The 18193-nt window shown below is 39.4% G+C and overlaps 1 protein-coding gene across 2 annotated transcripts in view; it reads left to right on the top strand.

Annotated features, from left to right (window-relative positions):
- The window catches only part of BOK (BCL2 family apoptosis regulator BOK), a 57262-nt gene that overhangs the window by 19625 nt on the left and 19444 nt on the right, over window positions 1-18193 (top strand). For both annotated transcript variants that reach the window (XM_089665663.1, XM_089665657.1), the window contains 2 exons: window positions 1853-2196; window positions 11813-11941. In XM_089665663.1, coding sequence (XP_089521789.1) covers window positions 1971-2196; window positions 11813-11941 — 355 coding nt within the window. In that variant the 5' untranslated portion in view covers window positions 1853-1970. The remainder of the gene's footprint in view (window positions 1-1852; window positions 2197-11812; window positions 11942-18193) is intronic.

Raw genomic sequence — 18193 nt, forward strand, 5'->3', positions numbered from 1 at the left:
GGCCACCAAGGGTCACATGGCTGCAGTGCAGCCAACTGGAATGTTGCTCCATTGACCCAGGAAATCATAGAGAAGCTGTGTTTCCCTTGATTTCCACTCCAGGTTATGGTACCACTCAGGTTTGAGCTCCATCCACAGAGGAGAAAGCAGACTGCACCTGCCTACAAGTTCTTTACATGTTGTACATTCACATCAAACTCTGCCTACAAGGAGCTTAGAGTCTATGTTCCTTCCTCACATGTATACATACACATATCAGGGCCAATTTAGACATAAGCCTATTAACCTACAGACATGTCTTATGCAGTGTGGGAGGAAACCAGAGTACCCAGGGAGAACATGCAAACTCCATATATGTAGTATCTTGGCTGGGATTCAAACAAAGGACCCTAGTGCTGCAAAGTAGGAGTGATAACCACTAAGGCACTGCACTGCCAGAAATTGTTCTTGTGTACAGGTTATTAGTGCTGAAAATGTATTTAACCTGTTTTTGGTTCCAATGTACAAAAGAGCCGCACCAGTTTTTCTGGAAATGCATATCAAGCTTTATAGTGACAGGTATGACTGAGTATAATAGTACACAAGTCTAAGATTACAAAGCTTTTATCCCTGAAGAAGGAGTTTTTCTGAAACATGTTGGGTTTTGTCCTGATGTCTGTACAAACAATTTAAGCCATGACAGGCATACTACAATTTTTCATATATTATTGACACATGGGGTTTTAATAATTTTACACATGTTTATGTAATAACATTGATACAGTATTTTGTATATGTAATGTATTTGTATACTCTGGATGCTTTGCAATAAACTTGGCAAACTAGCCTTTTATTGAAAGATACACGATTGTCATATCTGCCTTAAAAGTCCTTTAAAGGGTGTTTTGTATGATTGTTTCAGTTAAGTTAGGGATGTTGGCAGTAAAAAACCTCACCCACCCATTTCTTCTGTTGAAAACGTAGAATAGACTTCCTCAAGAGTTTGTTCTGGCCAGCTCAGTAGATTGCTTTAAAAAAAGGCCTGGATTCTTTCCTAAATGCACATAATATAACTGGATACTAACATTTATAGGTAAAGTTGATCCAGGGAATCGATTGCCTCTTTGGGGATCAGGAAGGAATTTTTTCCCCCTGCTGGAGCAAATTGGATCATGCTTTGTTGGGTTTTTTTTGCCTTTCTCTGGATCAACTTCAGGTATAGAAGTGTGTATATGGGATTGTATACATTTTGTTTTTATTTTTTCTTTCCTTTTTATTGGTTGAACTAGATGGACTTGTGGTTTTTTTTTCAACCAGACTAACTATGTAACTATGTATATCACAGGCCATGAAACCATATTATAAACAAAACAATCTGATTTACCAGGACCCCCCCCCCCCCATGCCTACTTCCCATATTCTTATTATAAATGTTTGTAATTAGCAGCAAGTGCCTAGATATGAGGAACTTTCATATCAGGTAATACCCTGCAGCACAAATAAAATACACATGGCCTATTAATATCCCAGCTTACAAATTATGTTTATCCTGACCATGCTTCTCTTTTAAGATATAGATAATGTGGAACACTATTGAAACAGCGTTGACAGTTTTAAAATAAACACTTAACTTTTCCCAGAACATGGACAGTCCAAAAATAACTTTACATAGCATCCCATTACACTCGTTGACTTTTGTCTGAAGTATAAAATGGAAGAGAAAGTATGCTAATGTAGCTGCATCATGGGATTTGAAGAGATGATTTTGGGGAAACAAAACTCTCTGGACGACTATAAAATACTTATTTTTTTTTTTAAATACAAGGCATAAATATGGCTGTTAAATTAAGTCATGTCATGTGCTTTCTTTCAGGCTGCAACCCAAGTTTGGACTCACAGGACACTGTGTACAACAATCTACATTGGGCCCATATGTATCTTTGAATGTGTATAGACACTCTTGCCCACTTCAGAAGGTCAGGACTGTTACAATGGAGATGCTACGTCGCTCTTCCGTTTTTGCTGCAGAGGTATTTGAAGTGTTTGACAGATCCCCCACTGATAAGGAGCTGGTAGCACAGGGGAAAGCATTGTGCAGAGACTTTATCCAAGCCCGACTCCAGCGTGCTGGTCTTGGATGGAACAAACCAGAACACGGGATCTCTTCTTCAGCAGGAGGACGTATGGCGGAAGTGTCAGCCACCTTCCTGAGGCTAGGTCAGTACTCACACACAAAAATACACTCAACCTATGTTAAGGACAGTATTTATGGTGGAAGTTCAGTCAATACTAACTATACTTAAATCTACCCCCGCCCCATTCTAAGCCTATTCGATCTACCCTGTAAAGGAAAGATCTGTATGCTTACCTATGCTGAGGACGCTGTGGTCCGGTCACATAATTGGGTCCCAGCTCTGGCTTCAGTGTAAAGGAGAGATTGCTGACAATGGCTGCATAACCTGGGCGAAGACATCACCCATAGGCTTACTATGGGGCATACGTTGTCGGCTGTCCCTCCTCTACACTGAAGCTGGCACTGGGACCTGACTATGTGACAGGACTGGAGTGCCCTCAGAATAGGTAAGTATTCTTCCTTTTCACAGGGTAGATAAAATAGGCTTAGAATGGGGGTGGGAGTAGATAACATTAACTGATATTCATACATTTTTATATCTGCTGTCAACATAGCAATTTCATGTAACCATAATAAGGTGAATATGGGTGGGAATTCCTAAGTATTAAAGTGTTACTAAACCCAGGACCCTGCATTCACTATATCTGGTCTACCACAGGACACACAACATGGAAGTGCAATTATTTTAGTAAATATAAATTGCTAAATACCTTTTCTCATCAGCAGTTAGAGCAGTCCTGTGACTTCAGCAGAGCACTGGTTAAAGCTTGTAGGAGGAGTTTTCTTTCTGCTCTAGGATGATGCAAAACCCCTGACCCTCTGTCTGGACAGTGCTGATTGGCCTTGTGCTGATCACATGCACTCTCCCAAGAAAACAAAAACACTAGACTGAGCATGTGCATGTGGCTCAGTCTGTCTTATCACACACCAAACTGAGCATGTGTCTACGAATTCAGGCTGTATCAGGTGGTCATTTTAACAAGAGGGGCAGAGAGGAAAGGATCAAACAGCCTTTTTACACAATGCAGAGGATTAACCCCTTACGTTCCACAGTGAGTATAACAAGCAGGCTTTACTGCATATACAGACTGATTTTACTGTTGTGGGTTTAGTAACACTTTAAGTATAGTTAGTGTTTGACTGAACTTCCACTTTAATATAATCCATGTAATTAAATATAACTCTAAAACCATCTCAATGTTTGGACTACCAAAGACTCTGAAAACTCACAAAATGTTATTGTGTCCCACTCGTCTGTATGTTGTATCCAAAACTGCATTTAAATAACTTCCAAGCTATGCATGTGCACAGTATCATACTTTATTTTTAAGATACATACTAAAAGCACCAATCTCCAGTAATTTTTATAGTACCCATGGGGAATGGATTTTTATATCAGTTAATGCATGTATGTATGCTTTGAAAGTGTTTTATTAATAAAGTAATATTTGGTGTACATGCCTAGCTTTGACAATTTATTAAATACAGATAGAGTGGAACACATTTACATTTTGGTCATTGTTTTTTTTTTAGTTTTTGACATTGCCCACTTTGGGGTGGTTTAGATTTTATTGATAAATTGTTGGATTGCTCCAGACTCATGTAATGTTTTGTAGCCACTTTGTTTGTTTTCACAATCCACTTAAAGTGTTATTAAACCCACAACAGTAATATCAGTTTGTATATGCAGTAAAGCATGCTTGTTATACTCACTGTGGAACCTAAGGGGTTCATTATTATTATTATTATACAGGATTTATATATCGCCAACTGTTTGCACAGCGCTTTACAAAATGAAGGTAGACATTACAGTTACAATTTGGTACAAGAGGAAATAGAGGGCCCTGCTCGTTAGAGCTTACAATCTAGGAGGATTGTGTAAAAAGGATGTTTGATCCTTTCTTCTCTGCCTCTCCTCTTGTTGAAATGTCCACCTGATACAGACTAAGCCATGCACATGCTCAGTTTGGTGTGTATTGCTAGAGAGGTTTTGGTTTTTTTTTCTTGAGAGAGTGCATGTGATCAGCACAGGGTCAATCGGCACTGTCCAGACAGAGTTCAGGGGATTTCCATCCTCCCAGAGAAAACTCCTCCTACAAGCTTTAACTAGTGCTCAGCTGAAGTCACAAGTCTGCTCTAACTGCTGATAAGAAAAGATATTTAGTAGTTTATATTTACTACAATAATTGCATTTTCATGTTCTGTGTCCTGTGGGTGACCAGATATAGTGAATGCAGGGTCCTGGGTTTAGTAACACTTTAATACTTAGGAATTCCCACCCATATTTACCTTATTATGGGTACATGAAATTGCTATGTTGATAGTAGATATAAAAATGTATGAATATCAATTAATGTTACTTATGACCAGCCAACGAACTGGCCTTCAGGATGCTCACTGAGCACTTTCTGTATGTTTTAGGAACACATAGGTACTGTAAAGAAAAAGCAAACATAGCAGAAGGTACATGGGCTACCTTGAAGGGTAAGACAAGCCCACAGTTTCACTTTAAAGGGTTTTATAATTTCATCAACAGAGTGGGTAAAACCTTCCATTTTGTTTGCTCTCCTTGGTTAGGAATTGCGGCTGGAACTACATTAAAATGTTGAGCAGCTCAACTTCCTAAGATGGCCTTGAAACTGCTCTGATTCTGCCCAAAAACAGCATACTGGCTTAGAATAGCGTGCGGTTTCCCACTTTTCCTATGATGATGGAAAAATTCTTTAAAAGCAGATTAGTCAGTGTTGCATGACAAGCGTAATTTAAAGATAGTACATGCAAAAAACCAGGATTCCCATGTGATAGGAAGTATTCTGAGAAAGACCAACAATTCTGCCTTATAATACAACAGATGTAGAATATATTTCCACTAATTCTTTATCATTTGAATGCCTACTTTTATGGAGGTTTCCTGTGGCATAGGTCCAAACTGTCTTGGGAAAGCCCAGGCACAAGGGAATATTAAATGTATCTGCATTACTGTTTGTATTCTAGTCACATTTTCCTGTTTCCATGAGTGACCACATCATTGTGTTTTGCTTATACAAGTAAAAAAAATGAGAAAGTCGCATTTAACAATACAAAAACAGCCTTTTGAAACAATTCTATCTTTGGAGTCTCCTAAAAGTCAGCGTACATGAACTGAAAATCACAAATGGTACCACATGTAATACTACAGTCAAGCAGTTGATGCCTTTCAATGAATGCCACAGGAGTTTACACTGGGCTTAGATTTTAATGCACCAGTAATACTCTATTGCCTCTATTGTCCTTCTATGAGTCTACAGCTTAGTGGATTGTCTATTATGCTCAATGAAAAATGTTAAAGGTGAAGTTTAAAGTATACCTAAAGGCAAAACTTTTTTTTTTAGTTTTGGATACAGTGGAGAGGTATTAGAAACCCTGTCAGTTTTTATTGCTGTCTGTGCCTCTGTTAGGGACATTCACCCTCTCTATTTGTCCTGTTTACCATTATCATTGAAATTAAAAGAAAATCCCACTTTGTGGGTTGCCCCCAGAAAAGTAATAGAGGGGAAATCTTCCAATGGGGACACTAGTTCTGACCTGGGGGTCCCCAAGGAATTCCCTTAATTTGCAGGGATTTCCTGTTTTGGCTATGGGACAGGAAGTGAAGCGAAATCTCTGAAATTGGACACAGCAAGAAAAAATCTGACAGGGGTTATAACTCTCCATTATTCTATCCAAAATGAAAAAAAAATGTTGCCTATAGTTCTACTTCAACTACTTGCCTACCAGGCACTTATACCCCCTTCATGCCCTGGCCAATTTTCAGCTTTCAGTGCTGTTGCACTTTGAGTGACAATTGCGCGGTCATGCAACACTGCATCTATATGAAATTTTTTTCACACAAGTAGAGCTTTCTTTTGGTGGTATTTACTCACCGCTGGGTGTTTTCTTTTTTGCGTTATAAACAAAAAAAAGAGCAAAAAGTTTGAAAAAAAGTTTTTCTTTGTTTCTATTATAAACTTTTGCAAACAGGTAATTTTTCTCCTTCACTGTGCGTTGATGAGGCTGCACTGATAGGCAGCACTGATGGGCATTGATAGGTGGCACTGATAGGCGGCACTGATGAGCTGGCACTGATATGCACCAATGATGGACACTGATAGGCTGCACTGATATGCAACAATGATGGGCACTGACAGGCGCCACAGGTGGGGATTGATAGGCCTCACTGATGGGTGGCACTGACTGATAGCAGCGCTGGGCACTAATGGGTGGCACTGCTGGGAAGCACTGCTGGGCAGCACTAATAAGTGGCACTGCTGTGCACAGGTGGGCGGCACTTCTGGGCACTGATGGGCACTTGTGGGTGGCACTGCTGGGCACTTGTGGGTGACACTGCTGGGCACAGGTGGGCGGTACTGGTGGGTGGCACTGCTGGGCACTGATCATCAGTGCCCTGATGATTGGTGCCGATCCGTCCTCTGACAATTGCCAGTTATCAGCAGTACTTTTCTCACGCTGTCACAGCGTGAGGAAAGTGAAGACGATAACCGGCAAAAGCATTTACCAGTGATCTGCTGTGTCATTGGACACGGCTGATCACGTGGTAAAAGGCCACTGTGATTGGCCTTTTACCCCACCACGTGATCAGCTGTGTCCGTAGGAAAATTACAGCCCTGCAGATTGAAAAGGAAAGGTAATTACTAACATTCAAAAAGGAAAGGTAATTTACTAACATTCAAAAACAATATGCACTTGCAGTGCATGCAGATTATTGCTGGTAAATTGGTCCAGCAAGGTGCTTATGCAACACTGAACATGCCAAAAACATCAGATCATGCCACCTCAACACTCCTTACAAGAGCCCTAGGCCCTGAAGCAAGTTATGAGAGTTATGCAAGCATCAAAATATGGTGATGGAGGAGTGTCAGCCTGAAGGAATGTGCATTCCTAGACAGGCTATATTTGCATGTGATGTTGCCCCTCCATGATTAAAGAACTCTAATGAATGAAAGGGGTGACCCAGGGACAATAAAGTTAATTATAGATGACTCATTTTTTTTGATCAGTCAGTGGGCACACAAGCAAGGTGTATGGAGGAATCCTCCCGCTGGCACATTGTATTGTGACAGCAGGACTCCTCTGCTGTCAGAATACATCAATAAAAGTTTTCCAACATTCCTGTTCAATAGAAGTCAATCTAACTATTGATTCTTTTGAATAATGACAGCCATACATGGATCAAAAGTTGGATCATCTCTGTTGATCCAGCCAAATTTCTATCCAACTCTCGCCATTTTAATGTGTTACTAAACCCAGGACCTGTATTTACTATATCTGGTCTCCCACAGTACACAGAACATGGAAATGCAATTATTTTAGTAAATATAAACTGCTAAATACCTTTTCTCATCAGCAGTTAGAGCAGTCTTATGACTTCAGCAGAGCACTGGTTAAAGCTTGTTGGAGGAGTTTTCTTTCTGCTCTAGAAGGATGTGAAAGTCCTGACCTTCTGTCTGGACAGTGCTGATTGGCCCTGTGCTGATCACATGCACTCTCCCAAGAAAAAAAAACTCTAGCACTACAAACTAAACTGAGCATGTGCATGTGACTATGGATTTAGTCTGTATCAGGTGGTCATTTTAACAAGAGGAGGGGCAGAGAAGAAAGGAGCAGCCATTTTACACAATGCAGAGGATTAACCCATTAGGTTCCATAGTGAGTATAACAGGCATGCTTTACTGCATATACAGGCTGATTTTACTGTTGTGGGTTTAGTAACACTTAAAGGCTAGGGAGGAAAAAGCTACTTGATGTATAGTTCAGAAAAAGTAATATTACTAGTTACTATGCTGAAGATTTTTTTTCCCTGTTTTCAGATTTTCTTGAAAGGAGGGGATACATTCCATGGATACATAAAAACAAATGCTCATTTTTGAAAATGCAATAAAAAACTTCTGTAAAAGAAAAACAATTGCTCATTAAACACGTTAAATATTATACAGAGTATAAATAAGATGATCAATAGAACAGCTATGCTATGCTGTTAAGAGATAATATATAAAACTGAGTGACAAGTGGTTTGTTTGCCAACAGCTGTCAGGATGGTGATAAATGTGCAGGATGTGAGAAATTACTTTTACAGAGCCCCTTCAAGGTTGGAAGGAAGCCCTCACATAACATGGTCTGCTGTTGCTGGATTAAGTTACAGGCACTAGAATTGATTGTCACATGCTAAATAGAAATGTTTATTCAATAAAGTGATTTATATGAAAGTCTGCTGCAAAGCTGTAAAGAAACCTTGCATATTTTTTAGGAGAATGATCAGGGGGCTGAATTATACACCGAAGATCAGATTAATGGATTTCTAATTCTTTTCTATTTAGTTCATAATAGGAGAACATTCAAGTTCATTCATTCAAAGAGGAACTCTATTAAAAAATGTTTTCTAGTTTTGGATAAAGTGGGGAAAGTCAAATGTAATGGTAAATTTCTGCTTCTGAGGCCACTTTGTTCTAGTCAGAAGAATATTGTATTTCTTGGGTGAATTAATCAAACATTTATTTGTTAAGTAATTACATAGTTGATTAGGTTGAAAAAAAAAATAAAAACTAGTACACCTAGTTCAACCATTAGAAAAAAAAATAAAAACCTCCATATACAACATTCTGTACCAATCCAGAGGAAGGCAAAAACAATCCTAGCAGAGGAAAATAAATTCCTTCCTGATCCCCCAGAATGTGTTATTACCTAGAAATGTTAATATCCAGGTTTTTTGTTCATTCAAACAAAGTGTTTAAACACTCTACTGGGCTGGCCAGACTTACTGGAGTTCTTTATTACACAGTTTTACAGCTCTAACCAAGAAGAAGCCTTTCCATATGTGGAGGCTAATCTCTTTTCTGTCAGAGAAAAGGAGTGCTGTTTTCCACTGTAATGACCTGAAAGTGAATAGCTCAACACGAAGTTCACTATATAGACCACTTATGTATTGATGATCCCATCCCTCCTTAAATCGCTTCTTCTCAAGAAATAATAAATTACATTTATTTGTTAAAAATTGTTTAGAATTCTTTATGTAATAGTCACTAAATAAGTAGTAACTGCGTTTGAGTTTATACTTGAACAAGAACAATTTTTTCAGTGTTATTGTACCATTTAACATTTCTTTGTATCTTACGTTTTCCTAATTAGAAATTACTGAAATAGAAACTCTTTTGGGCTTTTATTGGTCTCAGATATCCCCATTGGGAAATCTGTCCTCATTCTTTTCTTAGAGACACAAGAGGAGATGAGAGGAAATCTTCCCAAAGTGTGGGGAAATGCCTTTGAAATTTGTCAACTATCACCAAAACTGATGTCCCCTGAAGGAGGTTTCATCTCAACTCCTCTTTCAATGACAATCCTAAATGTTGGATTTCCTTTCACTTCCTATCTTGGTGATGGCAGTCAACAGAGCAAAAAGTGAGAAACAATCTTCTTAATAGGAGCTACAGACAGTGGGTGCAATTTCACGGAGGTTCTAACATAAGAGCAAAGAACAGTAACAGAGGACAATATGTAGAAACCCATAACTACCACACAGATTTCAGTTCACTAGGGTTCTCAGTGGATGTTCTTTTCTTTTTACTCAGGCTTCAATCTTCAACGTCATTTGTAAGATTTATACTGATTACATGATAGAATTCTATCTAACAACTGGAACAATTGCAAATATTAGTCTACCGTTACAGCTCATTAGTAGAGATGAGCATGAGTGTCCTCCAAACTCAACTCAGAGGGGGTTAGTATGTTGCAGAAATTTAAACAGAAACATTTATCCAGCCTGAAAAGTGTACCTAAGGATGAGATGAGGACATGGAAGTACTGTATTCATCAATGTGCTGATATTCTTATAACCATTTAGAAAATAAGATGCCATGACTTGTAAATAGAAATGAGCTTGATTCTCCTCCAAACTCAGCTCCATCACCTTCATTCAGGCGCTCCCTCAAAACCCATCTCTTCAGGAAAGCCTACCCCACCCTCACCTAATGGCCATTCTCCCTCTTTCCTCCCACCCCTCATTCCCCTCAGCCACTTCCTACTGTACCATTACCCCCTTCCTCCTAGATTGTAAGCTCGAAAGAGTAGGGCCCTCTTACCCCTCGTACGTTGTTTGTTATTGTTGTACTGTGCCATATATTGTCCCCCCCTCTATTGTACAGCGCTGAGCAAACCCTTTGGCGCTATATAAACTCGATGTAATAATAATAATAAGTACTTCCATGCCCCCCCCCCCCCATCTCATCCTTAGTACACATTTCAAATCGGTCGAATATTTCTGCTAAAGTTGCTATCTTATGTACAAAGTGATGTAGTATTGTGCTTCACTGTATCTGCAGTATGATAACCCCTCTGAGTTGAGTTTGGAGAACACTCAAGCTCTTTTCTACTAATAACTAATTATAGACCTGTTAGTTTAACTTCTATAGTTGGGAGGATACTGGAGAGTTTAATAAAAGACCACATACTGTAGATGAGTTCTTGCTGCAAAAAAATATTTTAAGCAACAGACAGCATGGATTCATGATAGAAAACTGGCTAAAAGATTGTAATCAGAGAGTAGTGGTTAATGATTCATACTCTGAATGGTCTAGGGTTGTCAGTGGTGTACCCCAAGGTTCAGTGTTGGGACCCTTACTTTTTAATACATTTATAAACAATATAGGGTCTGGGATTAAAAATACCATTTCAGTCTTTGCAGATCACACCAAGCTGTGCAGTGGAATAACGTCCTTACAGGATGTCTTCAATTTACAGGCCGACCTCAATGCACTGTTTAATTGGGCAACTATGTGGCAAATGAGGTTTAATGTTGATAAATGTAAGGTTATGCACTTGGGGGATAAGAATATGCATGCATCATACATACTAGGGGGAGCACAACTGGGGGGGGGTCAATGGTGGAGAAGGATCTGGGAGTTTTGGTAGATCACAAGCATGCAATGCCAAGCTGCGGTTTCTAAAGCGAGCAAAATCCGCTCTTGTATTAAAAGAGGAATAGACTCCAGAGAGAGAGATATCATTCTGCCCCTGTACAAATCATTAGTAAGACCTCATCTGGAATAAATATATCAGTGGTTCATATAGTGAACTCGGTGTACAGTTATTCACCCTGAGGTCATCACAGAGGACAAGGAGTCACTCTTTATGGCTGGAGGAAAATAAATTTAATCTCCAAATACAGAAAGGTTTCTTCACAGTAAGAGCTGTGAAAATGTGGAATGGACTCCCTCAAGAGTTGGCTCTGGCCTGCTCCATCGATTTCTTTAAAAAAAACACCTGGATTTTTTCCTAGACACATATAATATAACTGGACACTAACATATATAGGTAAAGTTGATCCAGGGAATATCCGATTGCCTCTTGGGGGATCAGGAAGGAATTTTTTCCTCTGCAGGAGCAAATTGGACCATGCAATGCTGTTTTTTTCCCCTTCCTCTGGATCAACTGTGGGTGTAGGATTATAAGTTTTTGTTTTTTTATGGTTTAACTAGATGGACTTTTGTCTTTTTTTCTGCCAGACTATGTAATAAGCTGTAATGGTAGCCGTTAGATATGATTTGTTATATTGCACACAACTTGAACAAATCATCATTGTTGTACGGTTTTGTTTTCTCCTAAATAAAGCTGATTTACCTTCATGTGAGTTGAGCTAACAATGGTTTTCCTGATGTTGCTGCATTGCAGGGGATGAGCTGGAGTACATGAGACCAGCTGTATACAGGAACATTGCCCGACAGCTGAACATCTCCCTGACTTCAGAGACCGTTCTGTCTGAAGCTTTCCTGGCGGTTGCCTCAGAGATATTCTCAGCAGGTATAACAAAGACTAAAGTCATTACACACAGTACAGAGAGATGTTCTATAGGTGAGCAGCATACAAATAAAAACACTGAACAGCACTTATGTATATAAACAGATTCATATACTCAGTACAAGCTATTACAGCACACTTACATTCTTGTGGTTCAGATTTATTTTTTATGAGTACATAGACAGGTTTACAGTTTGACTTATGCAGTATTGAAGGTACAGAAAGGTAATTACATATTTTGCAAAAAATCCACATAGTTTCTCATATTCATAGCATTTATGACATGGCATAATATAAAGTATGAACGTCCAGTCTGTTAGGCACTGCTATAAACGTTTCCTCCCCGTCTGGGGTTTGACAGGTGCCATCCACAAGAGCCCATCTTTGCTCTGTTGTTCCACAATGTCTGTGTACAAACGGACGTACACTGAACATGTCACGCCTGAGAAAAAACTTGACATAAGGACACAAGTGTTTGTACCTGTAAATCAAATTACCCAGGGTGTATCTAAGGTAAGGAATGGCAATGCTGTGGGTAGAGGCAGGTGTGAGTGGGAATCCCGGCGTTTAGAGCAGTGGATGAATCTCCATGGGGTTTTGTGGTTAATGGCAAGTGTTAGATTGTAAAAAGAAGTTTCTTCTTTCAAAACTGCTTCTCCCTGCCTGTCAGCCGTAATGTACACTGAAGCATACATTTATGACACCACTCTGTCGTGATCATGTGACATCATTGTGGCCTGGCCATTCAAGTGTCCTGGAAATCCAGAAGGAAGACCTGGAGAAGATAGAAGTGCCCATGATCAGCGGGAGAACTGACAGTGCATCGCTGGAGGGGCATCGTTTGACAAGATGAGCCCTCCATAATGTGCTAATTTCGAGTGCATAATAGTTTAGCCCCTGAAGGCCCATTTTTAAAAAAAAAATAAATCCACTTAAAGGTTCAAGAAGAGAAGAGTCAAAGCCGGGTGGAAAGTATTTGTCTGTCCAGGCCTGCCATAATTTAGTGTACTTGGGAATCCTATCTTGCAGTGTGGCCTCAATTTATTTTCATGTATGATAGCCTGATTGACCCTGTTTTTGGCTGTGGGAAGGCAGAGTCTGGGAATCTTCCAGGCCTTGGTTATAGGTTACACGTGAAAGAAAAGCAAAACCAGCGCTCAGGTCCATACACGTCCTAGGTACACAGTACCAGTCACTCGCTGAGGTGTAGCCCTCTAAAGATTCGGGAATCTTGATAATACTGGAAAAAAAGCAAAAAGGGCGCACTCTCCTCATGCATTACTGTGATAAAAAAGAATTTATTGAAGATGACAAAAGCGTATACACACAAACCAAGAGTCATAAATAAAAGCAAGGAACCAATATGACAGTCCCAGCAAATGGTGGTCTTGTGACAGGGTATGCTAACGCTTTTCGGGAGATGAGCTCCCTTCCTCAGAGCTGAAACAACTAGACATCTTTGAAGCCTATATAGGGGAGCAGGATGGTTATAGTTTGTTTTTATATTCTCATAAACAGGGTCAGCTTAGTGAAGTGGAGAAATGTTGGCAAGGCCAACTAGGGTGCAAAGCCATTAAATCTACTCCTGTGCTTGTTTTCTTTTAAGTTCAATGAAGACTTCACCCTTTCTGATTTTTTCAGCTGCCTGTGTTGTCACTGCTTTGTCTTACTAGGTCATCTCCAGTTCACAGTATGCATGGTGGTGGACTTTATTACTACAAGGCTTAAAGCCCAATTGAAGTCTCACACTTTTAATTTCTATTTTTTAGTCTTGCAACCCAATATGTTATAATTTGTAAATGATTTTTTGTTTGGAAATTCCGTAAAATGCAGTCCTCACACTGCAGTGCTCTGTGCTGACATAGCTGAGTATCTGCCACACCCCTTCACAAGTGTCCTCACACAAACTTGTATTGCAGAAGATTAGAGGGGCTGTGACAGTTTAACAGTCCAGGTATGTTACTGAGTACACTGGGTCTAAAGCCAGCCATAGGTGGATCTAATCTCAGCCAGTTCAGCAGGGACCAGCCAAGATTCGATCCATCTATGGGCAGGCTGATTGTACCCAACTCGATCGATCGATTGACTTGGGTACAACCAGCATGTCGGATTTTTTAGCACGTGATTATTAATGCCAGCGGCTATAGCCACTAGCAGTAATCATTGTTCTCCCGGCAGGGACAGCTCCCTGAGCCCCTCTTCCCCCACCAGGAGAACACAATAGCTTCGTGGGACGGATTTCCTCATCAACCCATGTTGGCAGGAAAGAAAAATCCATAATCTATGGCCTGCCTAACTCTGGTGGCTTTTGTGCTGCACAGTCCTATTTAGAGTCCAAGAACATCTGCTATAAAAGGAGAAGGAAGGTAAAGCTGTGAAAATGGACGTTGCTCTATCTGTCTATCTGCATATTTATTCCTGTGACTTTAGTCAGGCTTTAAAAAGAATTTACTGGAAGAAAACAAAAAAGGGGCGCACTCTCCTCGTGCATTACCATGATAAAAAGGAATTTATTCAAAATGACAAAAGTATATACTCACAAACCAAGATCTGCTCAATTGGCCTCTTATCTCATCCTACTCCCCTATATAGGTTTGCAATATGTCTAGTTGTTTTAGCTCTGAAGACGGGCGTACGTATCACGAAACGCATTTGAATACCCTGTCGCAAGACTACCGTATGCTGGGACTATCACATTGGTTCATTGTTTGTTCACTTGACTCTTGGTTTGTGAGTATATAGTTACATAGTTACATAGTTAGTCTGGCTGAAAAAAGGCAAAAGTCCATCCAGTTCAACCATAAAAAAACAAAACAAAAAAAAGGTTATAATCCTATATCCACAGTTGATCCAGAGGAAGGCAAAAAAACTCCCAGCAAAGCATGATACAATTTGCTCTTGCAGGGAAATAAATTCCTTCCTGAGGCAATCGGATATTCCCTAGAACAACTTTACCTATAAATGTTATATCCAGTTATATTCTGTGTATCTAAGAAAGAATCCAGGCCTTTTGTAAAGCAATCCACTGAGCTGGCCAGAACCAACTCTTGAGGGAGTCCTTTTCTACATTTTCACAGCTCTTACTGTGAAGAAACCTTTCCGTGCTTGGAGATTAAATTTCTTTTCCTCCAGATGTAAAGAGTACCCCCTTGTCCTCTGTGATGACCTCAGGGTGAATAGCTCCATACCGAGTTCACTATATGAACCACTGATGTATTTATACATGTTGATCATATCCCCCCTTAATCTCCTCTTCTCAAGAGAGAATAAATTCAGTTGCTCTAATCTTTCCTCATAGCTGAGCTCCTCCATGCCTCTTATCAGTTTGGTTGCCCTTCTCTGTACTTTCTCCAGTTCCCCAATGTTCTTTTTGTGAATTGGTGCCCAAAACTGAACTGCATATTCCAGATGAGGTGTTACTAATGATTTGTACAGGGGTAATATGATATCTCTCTCTCTGGAGTCTATACCTCTTTTAGTACAAGAGAGGATTTTGCTCGCTTTAGAAACCGCAGCTTGGCATTGCATGCCATTATTAAGCTTGTGATCTACCAGGATACTTTTGTCATTTTTAATAAATTCCTTTTTATCATGGTAATGCATGAGGAGAGTGCGCCCATTTTTTGTTTTCTTCCAGTAATATCAAGATTCCCCGATCTTTAGAGGGCTGCACCTCAGCGAGTGACTGTTACTGTGTTCCTGGGATGCTCACAGACTTGAGCGCTGATTCTGCTTTTTTTTAGGCTTTTTTTCTCTTGACATTTTAAAAAGAATTTGTCACAACTGAAGCTAGCTTGTGTATGTAGCAGTTCACTAATCAGAAAAATGGACATTTTTAAAATTGGTTTATGTTTAATCAGGAATAGTGTTATGGGAACCTGACCATGTGACTTGATTCATGTCATTTCACATAATTGGTACAAGACTAGTAAACATAATTGCCTCTTAAATTCCATTATCAGAGACTGTGATCTGCAGTACAAGCACAGCGGCAAGCTACAGAGTCCTTGCTTTTGACATTCAGAGAACATGTTATGTAAAGACATTTGTTAGTTCCCTTAGCTGCTAAGGTAACTGTGCCCCAGCAGGAGTCTGCTGAGTGCGTAGAAAGTACACACATAGGAAGTGATGTCCGCAGAGGCACACACCATACAACAGCACTTCAAGCATAACTAAAGGCAAAACATTTTTTGTATAAATATGTAAATTAATTCATGTTTGGAGTAAACACCAGTCAGAGCTGCTAAACTGTACAGGTGTACCTCGGTTCATGAACTCCTCGGTTACAAATGAAAATCCATTGAAAATATTGCCTCAGTTTACAAATTTTTTTCAAAATATGAAGTGTTTATAGTGCCGGCCCCGTGCCTATAAAGTGCACTTTATAAAGAGTTTTGAACAGATAAGTCTTTTTTTTACCTTTTTCTAATTTACAAATGTTTTTTAATCATGTCCCTGTACAGAATTTATGCCCTTAAAGTGCACTTTATAAAGAGTTTTGAACAGATAAGACTTTTTTTTACTGTTTTCTGACCTCCGGAACAGATTAATTGTTTTTTAATGCATTTACAGTATTTATGCCTTTAAAGTGCACTTTATAAAGAGTTTTGAACAGATAAGACTTTTTTTACTTTTTTTTTTTTTTACCTCCGGAACGGATTAATTGGTTTTCAGTGCATTTTCGAATGAATTTTTAATCATGTCCCTGTACAGTATTTATGCCTTTAAAGTGCACTTTATAAAGAGTTTTGAAGAAATAAAATACTTTTTTTACTTTTTTTTTGTAGAGTCAGCAGCATGACACCAATTATATTTTTATATGTATGTAAGTGTGGCATTCTGACCACCACTCACAGGGGGGCATTCTTTCCACTGACCTTCAATATAAGAGGCATTTTCCCCAGTGGCCTCCAATTAATTGGTTTTAGCAAAAGATTGAGAAATGGCTGCTATACACTATAGACTGTGTATAAAGCATCATAATATCTGGCCTCCTACATGTACTTTACAATATATACCACGTATAATGAACTATCGCTTTTTATACATTCTCATATGGGCCTACAAAGGGCACCTGTCTATTGCATTGCTGAGACCCCTGTTCTCTGAAAAGTCTTCCAATACTAAATGTATTTTATCACCATTTTCCTTCTTGTGCCCGAAGAGGTATGCTTTTGCTAGTCTACATAATAGTTCCTGTCATTAAAGGGCATAATGTACGTAGCGCTTAAGTTCAAGAAGAGACATTACTACTTTTTTTTTTTTAACAAGTAGAAAAATGTATTGATTGAAAAAAAATTGCATGTTAGATATACCGTACATGTGCAACAGCACAGATACATGCCAAAAACATCATTACAATCTCACAGTGGCTTATAAAAAGGCTATTCTGCCAGTTCATGTTAAAAAGGAAAGCAGACATGTACAAATCAATAAAGCTATTTATCATGGTACAGCAACACCATCACAAATGCATACATAATCTTGGCTGTATGTGGTTGAAGGAGACTTCTGCAACATAATAGGTTTATACCAGAAGTAAAGAGGAAGGGGGCACAAAAGGTCAAAGATAGGTAGATAAAGAAAAAGAGGGGTAGGGAGCAGAAAGGAGAGAGAAGAGAGAAAGGGGGGGGAGGAGGAGTATACAGAATGTACAACCCCTACTACTTTTTAGACTTTTTTTTTTTCAATTGGCTAAGCACGTTACATGCTCAGGACCATTCACAATGCGTTACATGAGCTTACGCATGCGGAGTGGGAAGCCTGCTGTGGTTTCTTATGAAGCCATAGCCAGTTTCCGTTGTCCAAGATGGCGGCACCGGCGACCTGCAGTGGTAAAAATAACTTCCTGACAACGCTGGACCCCAGGCACTGGTAAGTACCTGATTTTTAGATGGTATTCGTAGCCGCCGACTTTAAAAAAAATCAAGCTGAAATTCCTGTTTAATTAATAGTTAGTGAACCTGTCACATACCTGCTTTCATCGTGCATTTTACAGTACTGGCAAGTAAAAAGAAATCTCCCCAGAGGGACAGAAAAAATATTTACCTTCTTCATATGGAACCAAAAGTTTCGTCAGAGTAACAGGCATTTCTTTCTGTACTTGCAGAATTTTTAAAGGTGTGATACATAGGGGAAATGTTCATGTATTGCACTGACATACAATTTAAGAAGGTCGAGACTAGGGATGTAAAATGTTGTTTAGAAAAGCGCCACATCCTTAATTAATACAGCAGCAACTCCAACCCAAAAATG

Source organism: Staurois parvus, unplaced genomic scaffold (assembly GCF_062004578.1).
Source record: "Staurois parvus isolate SC_StPar_1 unplaced genomic scaffold, SC_StPar_1.0 ptg000049l, whole genome shotgun sequence".
NCBI lineage: Eukaryota > Metazoa > Chordata > Amphibia > Anura > Ranidae > Staurois > Staurois parvus.